This window comes from Mus caroli, unplaced genomic scaffold (assembly GCF_978045245.1).
Source record: "Mus caroli unplaced genomic scaffold, Mus_caroli_1 scaffold_6, whole genome shotgun sequence".
Classification (NCBI taxonomy): Eukaryota; Metazoa; Chordata; class Mammalia; order Rodentia; family Muridae; genus Mus; species Mus caroli.
This window is the reverse complement of record NW_028227261.1, coordinates 86,874,758-86,896,236: the sequence shown is the minus strand read 5'-3', so window position 1 is coordinate 86,896,236 and position 21,479 is coordinate 86,874,758. Positions and strand designations below refer to the sequence as shown.

General features: G+C 39.4%; 1 protein-coding gene across 1 annotated transcript in view; it reads right to left on the bottom strand.

Annotated features, from left to right (window-relative positions):
• The window catches only part of Brinp1 (BMP/retinoic acid inducible neural specific 1), a 198,646-nt gene that overhangs the window by 64,388 nt on the left and 112,779 nt on the right, over positions 1 to 21,479 (bottom strand). Inside the window, exons 3-4 of the mRNA XM_021161100.3 lie at positions 12,525 to 12,715; positions 2,126 to 2,295 (exon numbers count right to left, since the gene is read on the bottom strand). Of these exons, the coding sequence (XP_021016759.1) occupies positions 2,126 to 2,295; positions 12,525 to 12,715 (361 nt within the window). The remainder of the gene's footprint in view (positions 1 to 2,125; positions 2,296 to 12,524; positions 12,716 to 21,479) is intronic.

Here is a 21,479-nt window from a genome sequence, read left to right as displayed (position 1 = left end):
AAGGGACAAAGTGACTACAGCTTTCAGTTTATTGTTATCAATATCATCATCATCATCATCATCATCCACATGCATATGTATCTCTACACATGTTCACATTATATAATTGGGAGACTGCATCTCACTGGATGTGTATAGTAAACGGGGGCAATGTTGTTCAGTTTGTTGTCTCCTTCAAACTTTACTTGCATAGGAGGGAATGGAACTCAGATAAATATGTTTATGCAGTAATCACCTTTACTGGCTGACCGATACTTCTTCCTTCCTTCCTTCCTTCCTTCCTTCCTTCCTTCCTTCCTTCCTTCCTTCCTTTTAAATAAGTCCTTCCTTCTATGCTGAATAATAGCATACTCCTTATTGAGTAAGAATTAAGACTACTAACTTATTTTACTATAGTTACCATATCTGAGTCATAGGCTGGCTTTCTCCAAATCTAGAAGTGAGGCAAGTTTTAGTGTTGTGAGTCCTGAGATAGCTTCAAGCCAAGGGGGAAAAAAAAAACCCTCCCAGAGCCAAGATGTGCAAAGAAGCCAGTGATAGTGTAAAAAATGAAACATTGAGAGACCTCTGTGCAATTTGTTTGAGAAATCCCTCCTAAAGGGGCAGGCTGCACATTTCAGGATGCACAGAAGAGGATTTTCTCCTGACAGGGCTTCAATATCTCAATTCTGTACCCCATCTGGGGGTAGAGAACTATTTGGTAATAGTGAAAACCAAGCCTTTGCAGATTCCCAACTCAGATGGCTTCATAAAGATCTGTCTCTGGTGCCAAACTCCTTAATAACATAATTCCCCCAATATAGGTGATTCTTCTTGGATAAGCTGGTCCTTTGCCAAACTGATTAATTTCTCTCCTTAGTACTTTTCCTCCTCATTTAGGTTCTCTTGTGCTTACAAGTTTCTTTACTAATGATCAATTTCTGATTCAAGCTGCCTGAGTCTAACTTGACCTTCCCCTCTGTCTCGTTTCCCTAGTGATGTCTTAGAGATTTTTAATATGAAACAAGATCTACATTTTATACAGACGTTAAAGACTGAGATGGAAAATGTAGGCATAATCTAGTTTAAGAAAATTTAGGACAGGGAAAAATATCCTCTGACGAATTAATTCTTTATTTCAAGGACTTTCTTTGCAGAGGTCATCTTGAAACTCACTGTACTGGAAATGGAATCTTAAATTTCCTGTACTGCAAGCCACTGACTTGAGAGTCCAGAGCTAATATAGCCAACATGTCTCCTTGACTTTGAATTAGTTAAAATTGAATCAACTTACAAAGGTACTTTCTTTGTAGACATAGTCAAGTGTTCAATAATCACATATGACTAAACCTACTTCCTGGCCAGTAAAGATAGAGATATTTCCAGCATCTCTGATGTTTCTGTGAGCAATGTTGATGCACATGAGCATGGCTCAGTGTACTGGCTTCTTTTGTGTCAACTTGACATAGCTGGAGTTATCACAGAGAAAGGAGCTTCAGTTGAGGAAATGCCTCCATGAGATACAATTGTAAGGCATTTTCTCAATTACTGATCAAGGGGGAAAGGCTCCTCATGGGTGGGACCATCTCTGGGCTGGTAGTCTTGGTTCTATAAGAGAGGAAGCTGAGCAAGCCGGGGAAGCAATCCAGTAAAGAACATCCCTCCATGGCCTCTGCAGCATCTCCTGCTTCCTGACCTGTTTGAGTTCCAGTTCTGACTTTCTTGGTGATAAACAGCAGTGTAGAATTGTAAGCTGAATAAACCCTTTCCTCCCCAGCTTGCTTCTTGGTCATTATGTTTGTGCAGGAATAGAAACTCTGACTAAGACACTCAGTGAGCAGCATGTCTGAGTGTTCATTTGTAAGCAGATAGTTGTCCATAAAAGCATCTATTTAACATAGATTGATAGCACTGTAGTTAATTCTGCAATGGGCATAAGATAATATATAAATAACTCAGTAGGTAAGGCCACTCTAATGAAGATACTCCTTTTGTAAGAGATTATTTGGTAATATCGATCTGAGTGCTAGATAGTGGGAAAATGGCATACACCGGTATGAAGCTAAGTATGTTGGTTATCTGTGTTCAGATTGTCTCTATCATGGTTCTGCTGACTTGAGAATCTAAGTGCACCCTCACGCTCTACCTTGATTGCTCCAGTTGAAATCTGGATCTCATGGAGTCTTCTCATGGTGCCATCACGGTCGACAAAGTAGGATGATGCAAGCTGGTGCAAAGCTTCAACACTTTGGGTAGCATTCCCTGACTTCCGGTCCAGGCGACTTTTGTCCATGTACATGGTCAAAGCCTCCTCTCCTGCATGGGAAAGGACAGAAGATGAGAAAAGTTACTCCTATTTCAGTGTGGGAGGAGGGGATCAAGATCTGGGATGCTGAAAACAGACTTATGCTCCAACCAACTGGTCCGAATATCCCTGTACCTATAACATCAAGGGCACAGTGGAGAAAATTGAATCCAGAAGTTGTTATAGATCCCATTAAAGCAATCGCCATAAATAATGCTCAGCAATCAAAGGCCATTTCCAAATAAACCTGTACATATATCTCAAGGGCATTGTCTTACCTAATGAAGTCATCTACTTCTAAGAAGTTTATAAGGGATTTGGCATAGATATTTTTTCCTTGTTCTTCTTCTGTTTCTTCAACACAATTTAATTCTTCCTTTTCCCTTTCTCTACTGTTTTCTTGTCACTTCTGAATTCACATCCACCCTTCACTTCTCACAGTACTCATTTTTAGACAGATAAATGACAGGTAATCGATATATAGATTAATGATAGACAGATATAGGAAAGGGGGTAAGTACACAACTAAATACTTAGGTGGATTATGAAGAAAGAGAGAGAAAGAGAGAAAGAGAGAGAGAGAGAGAGAGAGAGAGAGAGAGAGAGAGAGAGAGAGAGAGAGAGAGAATACTTTAGGTGATTGATGAATGGGCAGTAGGATTAAGATATGGTATAGCTGAGCCCTCAGGTAGTACTATGTCCAATTTTCTGAGGAACCGCCAAACTGCTTCACCATGTAACAAGAACACATGCTCCACTATGTTTATAGAAGCCTTTGTTGGGTCTCCCGGGGCCCAAGTCTTGAGAACGAGACCTCGAGAAACACAGCTTGACTACAAATTACTGCAATGACAAGAGGTTTTTATTCCAACGTGCATAGGGTTGCTCAGCCTTGCAGGGAGAGTCAACCCCGATTGTCAAAAGTACAGCTTCTTTATACTCTTTTGAAAAAAAGGGGGGGGGGCTTCACAGTGATATCATTATTCGCTAGCAAAGCAATAGTATATTTTTAATTTTAGTGATCAGTTGTTGATGTACCAGAAAACCTTGTCCACAAGGTTAGGGCAGTATGCGGTTTATCTCGGAATTCAAACTGAGGCAGGGATTCAAAGGACTATTATCTGTGTTATAGCTAGTTTTGAGAACAGCTAATCTTGCTCCAGCAGCTATGGTCATCATGACCTCTTAGTCAGTCCTCTCAGATGGGGAAGGGGCCAGGTGGTATTGAACTATTGAACTTGTTTATATTGGCAGGGAAAGGAAGTATTTCTCAAGCAGCAGGGGGAAGGGAAAAGCTTTTGCAAACAGCTTTGGTACACATTAGCCAAGCTAAAAACTATATTTCTTCACCTTATTTATAATAAGCAGAAGCTGGAGAGAACCCAGATGTCCATCAACAGAGGAATGAATACAGAAAATATGGTACATTTACGAAATGGAGTACTAAACAGCTATTAAAAGCAAGGAATTCATGAGGTTCTTAGATAAATGGATGGAACTAGAAAATATCATCTGGAGTGAGTTAACCCAATCACAAAAGAACACACATGGTATGCATTCACTGATAAGTGACTATTAGCCCAGAAGTTCGGAATACCCAAGATACAATTCACAGACCACATGAAGCTCGAGAAGAAGGCCACAGTGTGGATACTTCAGTCCTTCTTAGATGGGGGGGATCAAAATTCCAATGGGAAGAGATACAGAGAGAAAGTTTGGAGCAGAAACTGAAGGAAAGGCTATCCAGTGACTGTCCCACCTGGGGATCCATCTCATATACAGTTACCAAACCCAAACACTATTATGGATGCCAACAAGTGTTTGCTGACAGGAGCCTAATATAGCTGTCTCTTGAGAGGCTCTGCCAGTGCCTGAGAAATACAGAGGTGGATGCTCACAGTCATCCATTGGACAGAGCACAGGGTCCCCAATGGAGGAACTAGAGAAAGGACCCAAGGAGTTAAAGGGGTTTGCAGCTCCATAGGATGAACAATAATCTAAACCAACCAGTATACCCATAGCTCCCAGGAACTAAACCACCAACCAAAGAGTACACATGGAGGGCCTCAAGGCTTCAGCCACATTTGTAGCAGTGGATGGCCTTGTGGGACATCAATGAGAGGAGAGACCCTTGGTTTTGTGAAGGCTTGATGACCCAGTGTAGGGGAATGCCAGGACAGGGAAGCAGGAGTGGTTGGGTTAGTGAACAGGGGGAGAGGGAATGGGATAGGGGGTTTTCGGAGAGGAAATGAGGAAAGGGGATAAAATTTGATATGTGAATAAAGAAAATATCTAATAAAAATAAAAAATATTACCTTTCAAAACAGATATGGATGAATTATATCTTACAGATGTAAATACAATTATATGAATTTATATACTTTCTTCCATGAATTTTCCTAGAAATCCATATGTAGATTCCTAATACTACTCCTAAGATGACTAAGCTATGATGGTATTGGATGTACATAATAATCTAGTTCAATGTCAGACTGTGAAAAATTCTAGATAATGTCAGCATGTAGACATGGCTACCACATACCTGCCTCCATTTTTTTCTGACAACATGACCACATTTCTTAATTGTCCCTCTTAAATATGTCACCCACTTTAATCATTAGTAATGTGGGAAAAATAAAAAAGAACAACAAAACCCAGCAACAAAACTACATCAAAAATTCCCTTTGGGATTATAAGAAAGAATGGAAAAGTTAGGATGCAACAACTCCCTTTATTTCAATTTAACACTCAACAATCAATTAGCATTTGACTCTGCCTGCAGCTCAATGCTAGAGCATGTTCTAAGAATGCACAAATTAAGCTACAACTTCAACCCCAGCCACCACAAAGGAAAGCTGGAAGATGAGAGAAGTAAGATGAGAGATGTGGTGGGTGGGAAGTTAGAAGACAAAATAACAAACCAAAGAGACAAAACAACCAGCCAAAGAGACAAATTAGAAAAACATGCAAACTAAACAAAGAGATAAAGGTGGAAGAGAAATTGGGGGAACACAGGACAGATGGAAAGGACAGATCAGAGTACATATAATCATATTTCTTTCCCATACAAAAATTACAGAGTTTTTAAAATAAATAAAAAATTATGAAAAAGTAAGTTAGTTGGTTATTGGTTTTCATATAGACTAAGACCTTAGACTGAGCCTGTCTTGGCTGGAACTAGTTTACATCAGTTTAGATACTTCATGTGTGAAATAATGATACAAGTTGCATTTACTTCCATCACAGGAAATACTTGTATGCTACATGGCATTGAGCAAACATTGTATTACTATGAATTATAAGGATTTGATAATTTTAGATATACAAAATATACTTGTTACCATTATATATAATAAATAAAATAAAATATTTAGAGATCACAATCTCACAGTTCATTCCAAGGCATAAAGCCTCATATGTAGGCCAACTGGAAAGCTTTTAGAATACTGATGACTTTTTAAGTTGAATGAAGAAAGGACAGGAAATTTACTTTCAGGAGGAGTGTGCTCCCCGCCCCCAGCCCCAACTGTTTAACTTTTGAAATCTTACCCAGCTTTCTAGGACATTGCTAATGCCATTTCCACTTGCCAACCCTGTATCTGGCATTCCCGACTACATCCCTAAGAATCATATAGGGATGCCTCTAAAACCATGCCCTCAACCTAAGAGAAGGAATCATTTACCTTCCATTCCCTCAGGTTGAGCGTTCAGCTCAGGTCCACTGTTTGCTGGGCATATCCCTGTTTGAGTATTTTTTTTTGGGGGGGGGGATATTGAGACTTTTTATATACATATATTTTTATCTTCAAACAGGTTATTCCATTTATGCTTTATTTTCAGGGCTTACATTGGAAAAAAATCATACTTTAACCATTTAAAAAGACAGGGAATCAATTTGTTTCTATCTGCCCACAACGAGTTAATACTCAAAGTGTTGTCCACCCATTGCAAATGTTTGGAGTCATGGCAGCTAAATAATGTCATGAGATTTGGGATATAATAGATACTGTTTTGCTAATTTGTCACAATGACAAAAGAATAGGACACTGAGCTATGCTATAGAACTACACAAGAATATTTAGCATTGCTGGGCGTGGTGGAGCACGCCTTTAATCCCAGCACTCGGGAGGCAGAGGCAGGCGGATTTCTGAGTTCGAGGCCAGCCTGGTCTACAGAGTAAGTTCCAGGACAGCCAGGGCTCTACAGAGAAATCCTGTCTCGAAAAACAAACAAACAAACAAAAAAATAGCACTTCTCATTAGCAGTAGGCTTCTTACCACTTTGTTGATATGATGCTATTTTAAATATGCTTCATTAAGTCAAATGTATGATTAAATTGATTTCCATCACTTTTCTGTTTCCTTTTTAAAATGTAGTCTTTAGAAATGTATCTGGTTCATAGTAACCCTTGGAAAGTTAGTTAGGGTAGGACTGGGGTATAGCTCAGTTAGTGAAGTATGTGCTCAGCATATCCAAAGCCCTGAGTCTTAAACCCAGCCATTATTTCCCTAAAGGAGGTTTTCTCTCTCTCTCTCTCTCTGTGTGTGTGTGTGTGTGTGTGTGTGTGTGTGTGTCGGTGTGTGTCGGTGTGTGTCGGTGAGTGTTGGGGTGTTTGTTTGGTTTTTAACTGCAGAAAAGAAAGAAAGCATAAAAAGAAAGAAGAGAGGAACAGGAAGGGGGACAGAGAGAGATAAAATATGAGATGTTGGGTGAATTAGTTGGTTAGTAGTGGTTAACGTCTCAGGCCTGGGAACCTGACTAGCCACATATAAACTAGTTAATACATAGAGAGATTTTAAAATAGGTTACAGTGCTTACGCTTGGGATTACATAGTCTTTCTACTATCCAGAGAGGGCTGTAGGAAAAAGCAGCTTAAGATCATTTTCGGGTTCCAGATGAAGCACTTAGGGCAGTGGGACGTGCAGACTGAAAGGCAGACCAGTGTGTAAAACCTCTGGGTTTTTTTCTTTGTCTGGTTGGTTGGTTTTTTGTTTGTTTGTTTGTTTTTTCAAGACAGGGTTTCTTTGTTTAGCCTTGGCTTTCCTGGAAATCACTCTGTAGACCAGGCTGGCCTTGAACTCAGAAATCCTCCTGCCACTGCCTCCCGAGTGCTGGATTAAAGGTGTGCGCCACGACTGCCCAGCTGTAAAACCTCTGAAGATAACAAAGACCCCAAGTCCTGAGAACCTGGTCTGTCTAGTTTTGCATACATTCATCAAGTAATACATGCTCCACTTTACTTCTATATTAAATATCACTGCTTTACAAAATAAACCCCACTCCCATGCCTGTCAACAATGTTCCTCTGCCTAACGCAGCCCTCTTTGTCTCTCTTTACTGCTCTGCTTGAACCCCCTTTTCCTCACTCTGCTTTTCTGCCCTGGATAACATTTATTCATTCCTCTTCATCTGATAAGATCATGCCTTGGAATCTGTCTTTCTGCCTCTCATTCCTCACCTTATTTGGGTGATAATGCTTTCTAAGTATTCCCACAATTCCATTTCAATTCTGCAACACACTACTTATCCTGTCCTTTGTTCTTCAGGGATTCCTAAGCTAACATCCTGTCGCTTGCGCTAGAGCAGAAATACTGTGAGGTCAGGGCACTGGTAAAGTTACTCCTACTTAGCACATGTAAGCATGAATTGTGTACTTAGTAAATAACGATATGGTTGTATACACAGAAATGAATGTAGAAGCATGCCAACTCTACCGTACTTATTTATTCACCCATCTTCCTGAGCAACTAGATTGAAATATCCCACAAAAAGGTATTCCAAGTACATCATGAGGTGCCATGTACCTTGACTGAATTCTGAACAGGATATAAGTTTGCATTTTCTCATAAATCCCCCATTCCCTTTGGACAACAGGAAATGCTACTACTCTCTTTGAGCCTGAAAAGTTCTAGCTTAGAGATGACTTTGCATCCAAGTGCACTTTGAGAGTCAGGGAGGGTGGGTGGTGGAGTGAGTAAATGTGAATCACCCAATTCATCTTTCTAATGTTCTCAATGCTTCTCCTAGGGTCCAAAAAAGAGCAGATGTTCACTTATCATTTGACAGGTAAATGGATGGGCAGAGGATGAATGTGTGGACAGATGATTGGATAAATGAATGCATCAATAGATGGGTAGAGAAGTCTATCATAAGTGAATGCTAGGAGTTAAGGCAATGAGGCAGTGGAAATAAATATTCCACATGTCAGCTTCGGCTCTCATAGAGGCCTATGGAACAGAAGGTGAAACAAGCCGGTTCCCTCTGGACTGAGAGCTGGCAGAAGCAAGCCTTAGATCAAGAGGGGTTAATGGACTTCTTGCTGCATTATTAAGACTTAATTTTGTGTATATTAAGAGAATGTGCTGTTTGGAGCTACATTCCCACTTGGGCATTTCTGCAAATTGCCTCTTCACCCCACACAGGCCTTTCCTCAGTCTTCGAGTTTCTCCAGCATCTTGTCTTACTCCCCGAAGCACTTTTCCTTGGAGGAACAAAGCAAGAATCTAACTCCAGCTCACAGAAGATGGAGAGAGCTGGGAGCTGGTGATTGTACTTTTTGAGTCAATGGAAAATACAGCTCTGTGGAAGGTCCTGAGGAACCGAAACTTGGGGTGCTTTAATATCCTTTCTCTGGAAACATGATGTTATTATCAGCCATCATCTCAGCCAAAACACTGTTTTCTGATATGCAATGTGGGGCATACCAAGTTCCCTCACAAGAACAGGTAAGTGAACAAGGAAAGAGAATGAACACTCACACTTATGATAAGGTATAAATGTAGTGCACACATTTCTGTACATGCAAAAGCTCTCATATAAGCCTATCTGAAAATATGTACATATGTGAGACTGTGCACATATCCATACAATCACTCATAGCTAAGTTTGGGAGGAACACATGCATGCCTCTTAAACAGGTAGGCACATACTCCAAGCATGACTGCCAGCTTAATCAGGCATATCTCACAGATATCTAGTCTACAAAATGTTTTCTTTAACCCCCAAACACACTTTCAAAGGTACTACGGAAAATTACTACATGTAATTCCAGACACGGAATTTCTCCCTAAACTCATTTCCACCAGATCATTCTTATCAAGAGGGTTTGTGAATTTAACAGTTTTCATAAAACTTTAAAGAAACTCTTAAGTTGCTGGATCTTCCCGAGCTTGATTGTGTGCTTCCCACATCCTGTCCCTAGTCTTTCATTTCCCTAAAGAGCTGAGCAAATGCACTTCTTGTCCTGTATTCCACAGTTCAAGGCTCATCTTTTGTTATATAATTATGCCCTTAGGAACTTACTTGACACCTCAAAAGGTTTATCAAAGCATTTCTTCTCTGTGAATACAGTGTTCCCAGGAAGAAAAAAAAAACCTATAATAAATAATGTTTTCTACACTTCTTCCTATAGAGATTGGGAAACTGATATCCTGGCAGGAACCTGAGTTTCTGAATACCTCCCACTCTTCTACTGAGTGACAGGATATGGCTTTAATCATGGATTCCCTGAGTTCTTTAGCTCCATTAAATAATAACAGCGATGATAGCGACAACAATAGCAAGATTTGTGAGTGACAGTGTTTTGTTTTCTTCCCTTTAGCCACATGCCAGTGTTTGCTATACATATTTAAAGAAAGCTATTATTATGACAAGGTATAAAAGAGGAGACCAAGGCACAAAGAACGAAGTAACTTGAAAAAGTAACTTCTAAGATGACGAAAAGTGTCCAACAGAACTAGAAAGCAACTAGGCTCATTCTAGATCCTATTCTTTTCCTTAGAATCCCTTCCCTCCTGGTGCAGTAGGAAGCCTTTAAGAAATATTTTTTCAAGTCCAATGGGCCTCTCTTTGCAGTGATGGCCGACTAGGCCATCTTTTGATACAAATGCGGCTAGAGACAAGAGCTCCGGGGTACTGGTTAGTTCATATTGGACTTGCAAACTTTATATGCCCCAGTACAGGGGAACCCCAGGGCCAAAAAGGGGGAATGGGTGGGTAGGGGATTGGGGGGGTGGGTATGGGGGACTTTTGGGATAGCATTGAAAATGTAAACGAGGAAAATACCTAATAAAAAAAAAGAAAAAAAAAGAAATATATTTTCAAGTGACGATACGTGACAGACATCGCGCAGTTTTGAACATACAGTATTTGATCCATGGTAACTCTCGTCCTCTTAGCTGTCCTGCCCTTCCTTAGTGAAGCCTGAGTGAACATTCAGAGACTGCAGTCCAACATTGGATTTCAATTTAGTGCTTTGCATATTTTAAAGTATTGTGTTGTAAAAACAGGAGAGGAACAAGGCTCTGTGAATAATTTACCACCTTGTCTCGAAGAAATTAAAAATATATTTCATGGAGAAAGAAAAGTCTTTGGTTACTTGGAATTTCCAGGGACTGAGACCAAAGCCGGGCTTTTAATGGAAGAGTTGTGCATCACCTATATTTTTCCTGTGAAAAAGGAGCTGAGAGTCATTTAAAGGAAAGGATATAAGTGGATGCCATGTTCTGTAGAAATCACCTCATTTTCTTTTTACAAATGAGTATGATTTTTACTAATAATGCCACATTGAAAGTCCTTCTTAATTTACTATCAGCTTAATAAAAGGTAAAGATAAATGCCGATCAGTTGGTTGCTGGGGAGAAGAGATACTTTTATGAGTCGCCAAGTGGTTAAACATACAACTGATATGCAATTTTATAAATAATGAAGGTTTCATGATCAGGAAATCTTGAATTTTGAACTTAGCTGTGTCACTTATTAGCTGTATCCCCTCTGGGGTCTGACTTTATTATTTATAAAGTAAAAGTAAGTATTGGATTTTAACTTGCAGTTTGGAAAAATACAGCCAATATAAAATGACCACACAGCAGCAATCCTCATTAATTAGTGACTAAAGTGATTCTAGCTGTGAATGAATTTATTCAGCCAGCATCCCTACCCCAAGTCATCAAATTACTGATTTTCTGATTATCAAAATGTATATAAAGGATCTGGGGGGCATGGTCCAGTAAGTAAACTTCTTGCTCTGCAGCATGAGGACGCGTGTTTGGATGCCCAGAACCTATGTAAACAGGTGGCCATAACAGCATATGCCTATAACCTGAGGAGTGCTGGGGAGCTTGAGACAGAAGAGTTCCTGTGAGTTTACTAGCCAACCACTCCAAGTCAGTAAGCTTCAAGTTCAACAAGAGAGGTCTTCCAATGAGTAATACAGAAAGCAACTTGAGCTTATGGCATTCATATGAACTTGCATGTATGTGTATTTGCACACATGCTCACACACTAGAACATAGCCATGTTCACACATAGTGTATATTCAGTCTGAAAATTACTGCCATCTCCCTTTATCATGACTCTGTAGTGAATTAAAATGCTCCTGCTTCCTTGAGGTAAGTGTGAATTGTTCCAAAGGAGACGACGCATGTTGTAATAACACTTCAATCTGTCCAACAGGTTGATTTATTTTTCCCTAGCTTGGTCCATAACCACGTGCATCATCTCATCAGTTCTATACAGGTGCTGAAACACTAAAGATTTTCAGAAAGAACAGGGAATTTAGTTACTGAAGAAATAAATAGGAAAAAAAAATCCCTTAGTGCTTAAGGGATGTCAAATGATGCATTCAGGCAGGACACCATAACTTAAGTGCCCCAGTTTACACCAGTTCCCATTGTTCCTGTGGTCTTTTTCCTTGGCTTCAATCTACTCCCTTTACTCATTCTCTCACAGATGGATTGCCCTAGAAGGGAATATGGGTAAGGCTGAGTAGAGCAAAGCAATTGGCCTACTTTCCTGTTAACCTCTTCCAAGCCCATATAATATGCACATGATAGTCCACTTACATAAAGCTAACCTCAAATATCCCCCCTTAATGTTGACTGAAACAAAAAAAATTTCCCTAAATTCACATGACATTTATTTTCCCAAAATTAGATCCCATTCCAGAAGAATGACGGCAATGTTAACGTGAAACATTTTAAAAAAAATTTCAAAATATATTTCATTCCAATAGTTCATATTTCTGAGTTAATATTCCAAAATTAGACTTTATGTAGATGTGCATCATCTCTTCTGACATGATCTCAGCAGCCAAGACAGTTGGCATCTATGGAAATGCATGCTTTTGAGAGAGATATAATGGAACTGAGACTAATATGTCTTGGCTCTCAGAGCATCCCATACTCCTGTCATCCTGGAAACAAAAATGTTGGAATCATGGCTCAGTAGCTGCTGACCTACCTCCCAATGTAGCAGAGATGAGCAGGTGGGTGCCGTACTTTTTGATGATGGTATCAATGAACTGCTGAGTGGTGGGTCTCCTGCCAAGCAGACGGATGCTCCTTTGAAACTCCGGCATGAGGGGCACTGGGTGACGGACCAGGTCTCTCCTTTCTATGGCTGTGTTCCTCACCTTCCAACGGGCAAACTCCCTGCACAGGAGAGACGAGCAACATTCCTCAGCTTACATCTGTAACTGCCAGCTAAAGACCACAATTCATCACATTTAGTCACCTCTTCTAGAGGAGAAACTACCTATACTTAGTTATTATTATTATCATTATTATTATTTTCAGAATACATCTCACTATGTAGTCAGACTAGGCTGGAATTCACCTTATAACCCTAGTTGGTTTTGAGCTCAGGATGCTCTTGGCTCCACCTCTCAAGTACTGGTATAACGACTGTGTCCTCAGTTCTATAACTTCTTATATTTGACTTAGAATTTTCAACTCCATACAATTCATAAGTATTTACTGTGGTCCTTGGGATACTTAATCAGAGCCACAACCAGGCCCTTGAGTTTCTTGCTAAGCATCAAGAACATAAAACTCAGGGATCATTTTTTTTTACTAAGTTTTTAATGGAAAGACTGAGTTAAATGAAAGAATAATAAAGAGATACAAATAATAAATGATGATTGTGATGATGATTTCCATGAATTATAGTTAACAAGAGTAAACACTCCATTCTTTTCTAAATATCACACCAGTTCTGGATTACTATTCATTTCTGATTCCTTTTGTAGGAACAAGATCCCCAATCTACTTGCTTGCCCCTCACTCTCTCTAGACTGTGAATGTATTACACAGATAGAAATTTCTTAGTTAATCCCAGATTTAAACTCTAACCAGCTCAGTTGTGTTCTTCATGAAAGGATTTAGTATAAGCCTGAAAGGAGGAATGAATGAGTGAATGGGTGAAAGTAAGTAAGGGAACCAGGAAGAGAGATAGCAAGGGAATCTAGTAGAGAAACAAACAAAGGCCAGAACCTGGGCACAAAGCTACCTGAGACTCAAGACTTTTCACCAAGTAAGTGTTTGTCCCAGAGCTCATTTTACTACCATACTTTAATGGCAGTTCACATAATTAACACTTTTAAGAAGGAACAAAGCAATTCTCTGAAAACCATGGAGAAAAAGTATAAATAACTCTCTTCACTTAATGTAAACATGATTGGAACAAAGAAGCATTAAATTCAGAGCTTCTCATATTGTTGAATTTACTACAAAATCTGTGTTACAACACTCGACAAAATATGTTTCCTCTGTACATCACTGCACATCTACAAAAGCCAGTGGACATTATTTATTTTTGACTGTTGGTATGAGGATTCTATGAAAGATACTGTGACAAAGACTGGAAATTTACAGGGCATTAATCTAATGTTTGACATTGTTTTTTTTAACTTTATCCCCTTAATACTTCCTACACACACACATGTAATCACTACAGATGCATTGGTAGTAAACCGGAAACATGCAAACTAAGACAAGAGCCGAGGCTTAGTAGTATTTGGCTCAGGTTGCTTCTGCTCTAATAGCACCTTTCATTCCTACCAATAGTGCAGCTTCCCTGGAGTGATCACTACATTGACCTGCCTTATTTACATACTCTGGATAAATACAATAGTCAGGGGGGACTGTAAAGTCAGCCCAGATAAATGAGGAGAACCAATGTTTATTGAAAGTTATCTTTCCCCCATCCCCTTTTAGAGAATGGAAAAAGGAAATCCGATAGATGAAGACAGGGCCACGGGGTAAAAGAAAAGTGAAAATCATTAGAATCATGCTGGAATATGCTCAAGTAATGTGCTGGTGTCATCTGACCTTTGACCCACAGAAACTTGAGTTCAGAAAAAAGATTCAGTACCAGGATTCATCTGTGAATCCAAACAGCTATGATAAACATCAGGATAAGGAAGCATTTTCTATGATTGTAGAACAGTTCAAATTTCAAGGCATTATAAGATATGATAAATGTATTTGTAAGTCAATCAAGTACAATCAATAAAACAGTAAAGGGCACCTATAATCATAACATAGTGCCTATGCTGAGGAAGCTACCCAGGAAGGAAGAGAATTTCCATATTGCTGTAAATTAAGTTACACATGATGTATAAGGAAGGATATGAGTATTTCATGGCTGCAGAACAGTTCTGAGAGGAATTCATGTACATATTCAAGTTTTGAAGTTTGAATGTGGTGTTGACTACATTTTCAAACACTGTCCATGTGGATAAGAGGACAGCAACACAGTCAGCGATTATTAAAGTTAGAATTTAGTATTGGAGCACCAAAGTAGAAGGTGAGGAATACAGGAGTGGGTGGCATGAAGAAAGAGTACATGAAGGTAACAAGGCAGGCTGAGGGAGGAGTGTAGAAAGCCAACAAAGAAGTAAGGGAGTAATTTGCATTGTAATCCCAGTGAGTCCTGCACTCAGCAGCATTGACTCTTCTAATGAATATCAAGTAATGGAATACTGCTTCATGAGAAATTATAAAATCCCAGGATATCTTCTTCACCTTCATTTCTTCTTTTCTTGTTACCGCACTGTGAGATTTCCATGGGCTGAGCCATGTTATGAAGTTAGCCAGAAGGTAACTGAAGCTTTGTGAGATACCCACCCAGTTTGATAACACACAGTGAGATAACACTGTGAAAGAACTCAAGAAGGTGGACTCCAGAAAGTCAAATAACCCCATTAAAAAATGGGGCTCAGAACTGAACAAAGAATTCTCACCTGAGGAATACCAAATGGCAGAGAAGCACCTGAAAAAATGTTCAACATCCTTAATCATCAGGGAAATGCAAATCAAAACAACCCTGAGATTCCACCTCACACCAGTCAGAATGGCTAAGATCAAAAATTCAGGTGACAGCAGATGCTGGCGAGGATGTGGAGAAAGAGGAACACTCCTCCATTGTTGGTGGGATTGCAAGCTTGTACAACCACTCTGGAAATCAGTCTGGCGGTTCCTCAGAAAATTGGACATAGTACTACCGGAGGATCCAGCAATACCTCTCCTGGGCATATATCCAGAAGATGTCCCAACCGGTAAAAAGGACACATGCTCCACTATGTTCATAGAAGCCCTATTTATAATAGCCAGAAGCTGGAAAGAACCCAGATGTCCCTCAACAGAGGAATGGATACAGAAATTATGGTACATTTACACAATGGAGTACTACTCAGCTATTAAAAGGAATGAATTTATGAAATTCCTAGCCAAATGGATGGACCTGGAGGGCATCATCTTGAGTGAAGTAACACAATCACAAAAGAACTCACACAATATGTATTCACTGATAAGTGGATATTAGCCCAAAACTTAGGATACCTAAGATATAAGATACAATTTGCTAAACGCATGAAACTCAAGAAGAATGAAGACCAAAGTGTGGACACTGTGCCCCTTCTTAGAATTGGGAACAAAACACCCAGGGAAGGAGTTACAGAGACAAAGTTCGTAGCGGTGATGAAAGGATGGACCATTTAGAGACTGCCATATCCAGGGATCCATCCCATAATCAGCTTCTAAACGCTGACACCATTGCATACACTAGCAAGATTTTGCTGAAAGGACCCAAATATAGCTGTCTCTTGTGAGACGATGCCGGGGCCTAGCAAACACAGGAGTGGATGCTCACAGTCAGCTATTGGATGTATCACAGGGCTCCCAATGGAGAAGCTAGAGAAAGTACCCAAGGAGCTAAAGGGATCTGCAACCCTATTGTTGGAACAACATGATGTACTAACCAGTACCCCGGAGCTCTTGTCTCTAGCTGCATATGTATCAAAAGATGGCCTAGTTGGCCATCACTGGAAAGAGAGGCCCATTGGACTTGCAAACATTATATGCCCCAATATAGGGGAATGCCAGGGCCAAAAGAATGGGAATGGGTGGGTAGGGAAGTGGGGGGCGCTATGGGGGACTTTTGGGATAGCATTGGAAATGTAATTGAGGAAAATATGTAATAAAAATATTAAAAATTAAAAAAAAACACTGTGAGAAACCTACAACTCAACTATTGATGATCAATAGGAGGTAAGGTGAGTCACCAAATATGTCTGTCAAAAGAAATTTTCTTCAGAAGCTCAAAAATTAGACATCCAATAAATATGCATTGCATATGAACATTTATTTCAGAATCTAGCCATACTTTGTTCATGAGCATATTCATGTTGGTTGCATTTTCATATGAGCTTTCCTATACTAGTATTTAACTATATACAAAATTAAGTTACTTGCTGAGGGTCACTTTGCCAGTTTGTTGTAGCAAGCTGCTAATGTAAATACACTGACCAACTTCTAATGTAAATAGGGAAAGAACATATAAAGAACCAACATAGAGACAGAGGAGTAATGCCACCCACAGTGAACAACAACAAAGCCATGATTAATTTTATTCTTTATCAAAATTCACAGTCATTGGGAAATTCACTGGGTATATATCTAGAGACCGCTATAATTGTTGCTTTTGAAGAAAGTGGAAGAGAATCCCACGTCTAGTCCACAGCTAATCTCTCATGACCTAGGTGAAAGACTTGTTATAAGTAAAGGTACATGGAATCAAAACTATGTCTCAGGTCTATTTTAAAAGCTGGAATATGGAACTGGAAGTAAGCTGTAACTGGAAACTGGAAGAGAGCTTACTTCCCTTTCAGAGGACCAGAATTTGGTTCTTGTACTTATTAGTGGCTTACAACGGCCTGTAACTCTAACTAGAGGGGACTTTGATGCCTGTGGTCTGCATGGGCATCAACATTAATATACTTATACACATTTGTGTGCATGCATGCATGTGCACACACACACATAATTATAACCAATAAAATACAAATCTAGGAAGGGAAGGGAAGGGAAGGGAAGGGAAGGGAGGGGAGGGGAGGGGAGGGGAAGGGAGGGGAGGGGAGGGGAGGGGAGGGGAGGGGAGGGGAGGGGAGGGGAGGGGAGGGGAGAAAGAAAACAGCAACTACCTTTATGTCTGGGATGTGTGGTCAGAACTATGAACAGCACGCTTGGTCCTATGGTGTTGGGGGAGTGTATGGTTGCTGAGTAAAGTTTACAAGCTGTGCTCTGCTTTTCTAGTCACAGTTTTAATAAAACAACGGAAAGTAACCCTAGAATAGCCCATTGACAGGGAGAGTAGGAAAGTAGGGGGTCCAAGAATTCTGTGCAAATTGAAACTTGCATGAAATGATATTTGACCAGACAAAGATAGAGGAAGGGATTTTAGAAAGCATAACTTGCTTTTGCAAAAATAAAAGATATTGAGAATGGATGGATTATATGAAAGGAGAAGAGGATAAGAGCAAAAGCAGATATTTAGAGTATCATTACAAGACTTCTGTAGTATGGGTATTTTAATGTCTTGTCCCTGGGTCCCTAATGAGACTGCAGCCTTCCCAAAGCAGGGCTGGGAAAAACTTGCTTCCTAGTTAATACACTGTTACTATCAGAACTCTGTGTGTGTGTGTGTGTATCAAACTGGTGTTAATGGTTGATAATTTTAGCCTACATGGTATGTTCGGTATGAGTGTGTGTGCCATGTGTACACAGTCCTGCATGTGTGCTTGTGAGTATGTAAGGTAGAGGGCACTGTCAGGTGTATTTTACAGTCATCCTGCACCATAATTTTGATTCAGTGCCTCTTTCTGAATTGGTAGCTGACTGATCTAGGTAAAATAGTGGGCTAGCAAGCTCTGGAGATCCACCTGATCTACCCTGCCACTCAGTACTGAGATAACAGATGCAAACCTGCATACTTTGTTTATAATTGACAACTGAAGATCTAAATCCAGGACTTCATACTTTTTATGGCAAACACTCTCTCCCTGATCCATTCTTCCTACTCTATAAACATTTTTATTTTAAAAATAAAGTTTCACTTAGTGTGTACTTGAGCATGCCTGCCTGTTCATGGAGGACAATTTGAATGAATGAGTTCTTTTCTTATCCTAAGTTAATCCTGGGGATTGGACTCTCATCAAGGTTGCCACCAAATAGCTTTAGTGCTTTGAGATGAGATACCAACTATGATCCCATAGGCTAATGATGAAGACTAAAAGTGTTCAGAGAATGGTTTATGCAACTTTCTAGCAATTATAAAGATGCGGCAGCCAGGAATGTAACAATAACAGGAATTTAGAATTTTATAACTTTTAACTTCAGTCAGTAGATTCTACATCACCAAGATCTGTTCTTATACATGTAGCTGATAAAGTGAGTTTTGTATCCACAGTTTTAGTGTTTGCTATTTTTCCAACCCTTACGATTAAGAAGTAAATAAAATTGATTTCAATAAAGACTTACTCTAGCACAGCTTATATTCTTGTAAGAAAAGATGCATATCAAAGAAACCAACATGAAGAGGATAGAAATGTCCAGACAAACAATGAAAAGGGTGTTTGGAAGTTCCAGATTGTGGCAAAGCTATTTGAAGGAAATAAAAGCGAACCCATGGAGCCACCTGGTGGTGGAAGAATGACCTCCAATTAAAGAACAGTGGGTGCAAAGATCCTGAGGTAAGAATAGGTTTGTCTTGTGGAGATGAACATCAAGGATGGAGCATAGATGAGAAGGAGGAGTAAGACAAAAGACAATGACAGAAAAGCTGACCAACGACATTAACATTTGGGATTGTAAGATTACAGATCTTGAAAAAAAAGAAAAAGAAAATGAAAATAAAAGTTAAACTGGAACTGAATTCTACACAGGCTAGGCAAACACCCTATCACTGAGCTATATTCCAGTCCTTATTATAAATTGTAAGGTATATAAAAAGCTAAAAAAATATTTTTGAGCCAATCAAATCCGACTATGACTGGAGGAAAGTAGTTCGGGAGCTGTTTTCTGGAAAGGAACAGCTTTTAAATTCATTGAGCATCTTAGACAACCACTCAATTCCATTCTTGTGCTCTGGAACAGACATAGGCAATATGTAAACAAGTAAGTATGGCTTATTATAATAAAATAATATTTACCAAAAGCAAGTGGCAGGCAGATTATGCCATGGAGAGTGTATACCGTTCGTTTGAATGCTTCATTTTGATTCCATTCATAGAAGAAATCAAATCCAATTTGCCTAATTCATGGATTGGAAAATGGACTGTCAAGTACCTTAAGTTATAAACCCAAGTAGAGAGGAAGAAAAAGATTAGAATGACTTAATCAAAGCCTGGGCTCATGACTCCAGGTGCTGGTGACTTCCCATGTACCATGCCATCTGAGAACAAATAAGATAAACTGAAATGAAGCAAGGAAGAAATGTTGCCTGTGTGCTCTGCTGGCCCAGGAACAATTTCATGTAAGTGCTCAGTGAATTGAGCACAACATAAAATAAATCTTTCCTTCTGAGCCCACAGAGCAAGCAAATCCCCCTGGAGGAGAAGGAAGAACCTACCATGACACAGGATCTGCAGAGTATGCTCATGCCCAATTAAGCATCTCAGTGGGGTGGGTGAACCAATTAGACTGAGATTTAAAAAAGGATCCTAGATGGAAGGCATGAAAATTCTACTTTCAAGACCCATACCATTAGGAGGGCTGAAAGCAGGAGAGAGAATGATGACAAGGACAGGGCTTGGAGGAATAATAGAGCCTCAGGTGCAGAATGTAAGGGGAGGCTGAAAGGAACTGTAATACCAAGGCTTTCTTTTTAGTATCAACACTGGGTTCATAGGAAAAAAGCCATCATCTTTAATAACTCTCTGCTTTTGTACACACATGCACATGCACACTCACACACACAAACTTCAAAACTATATTCACTAATTCTTTGGATATACGTTGCACTGAAGTGGAAGAAATGGTTATAAGAGAGGCAGGGACCAGGCTCTGTACAGTAACAGAGATTTTTTTCCCCCTCCCATTTCCTTGCTGTATTTACTTGATGCATAAACCTGATTAAGATAGAACACTTTCAGCCATATCTCCTTCAGCCTAGGGGCTGATGGTAGAAATTCTGGGCTTTGCAAGCTGACACCTACTGTTGACAGACTAGAAACTGTAAATGGTATCTTAGATGGATGCGTGTCAGATTGTCCTAAGTCATAAAGCAGAGAGTCCGCTGCAGGCAGCCCTCAATAAAATGCTAATGTAAAGTTAGCTCAATATCACCATTGCTTCTGGGATTATCTAATAGGCCCCAGTAGCTAGTTGAATGGGTAGATGGTGGATGGAAAGAGAAGAAATTATAATTTTCATCATAAAGTTACTCAGAGACAGAACTTTGGAGGAAGACGGGGTTTTATAATTGTAAAATATATTAAAAACAGTAACTCTGACAATAGAAATTATTTTCTTCAGATCTATTTCCTAATGTGTACAATGACAAATAAAACCACATGATTCCATAAATTGTCTCATAAAAAGTCAACCAGGGTGTCAGTGGTTAAGAGCACTTTTGCTGGTCATGTAGAGGATCCAGGTTCAGTTTCCAGTGCTCACATGGAGGCTCATAACCATTTAAAACTCCTGTTTCAGAGAATTTGCTGCCTCAGTTTGGCCTCCATGGGCACCAGGCATACATATTTTACATAGACATACATATAGATAAAACAAACACAAAATACAAATAAATAACTCTTAAAAAAAAACTCAATGTAATAACACTGGAAGACATCTTGTAAATTGAAAGACTATAAAAAGATAGCAGGCATCTGCAGATATTATTTATTGTCATTCTCATAAGAAATAATGTCAAGTTTCTTTTGCTTCTTTGTCTGAGAAATGAAATGAAAAACAGGTTCTGGCTCTCATGGAATAACATGAAAACCATATTCACATGGGTTTCTAAGTGATTGAAACTGCTATAACCTCCAAATATGAGAAGGCTGATCTGCTTTCCATCCAGAAGATTTTATGCCTTGTTTGTTTATTGTATTTAATAATTCAATAAATATAATTCATT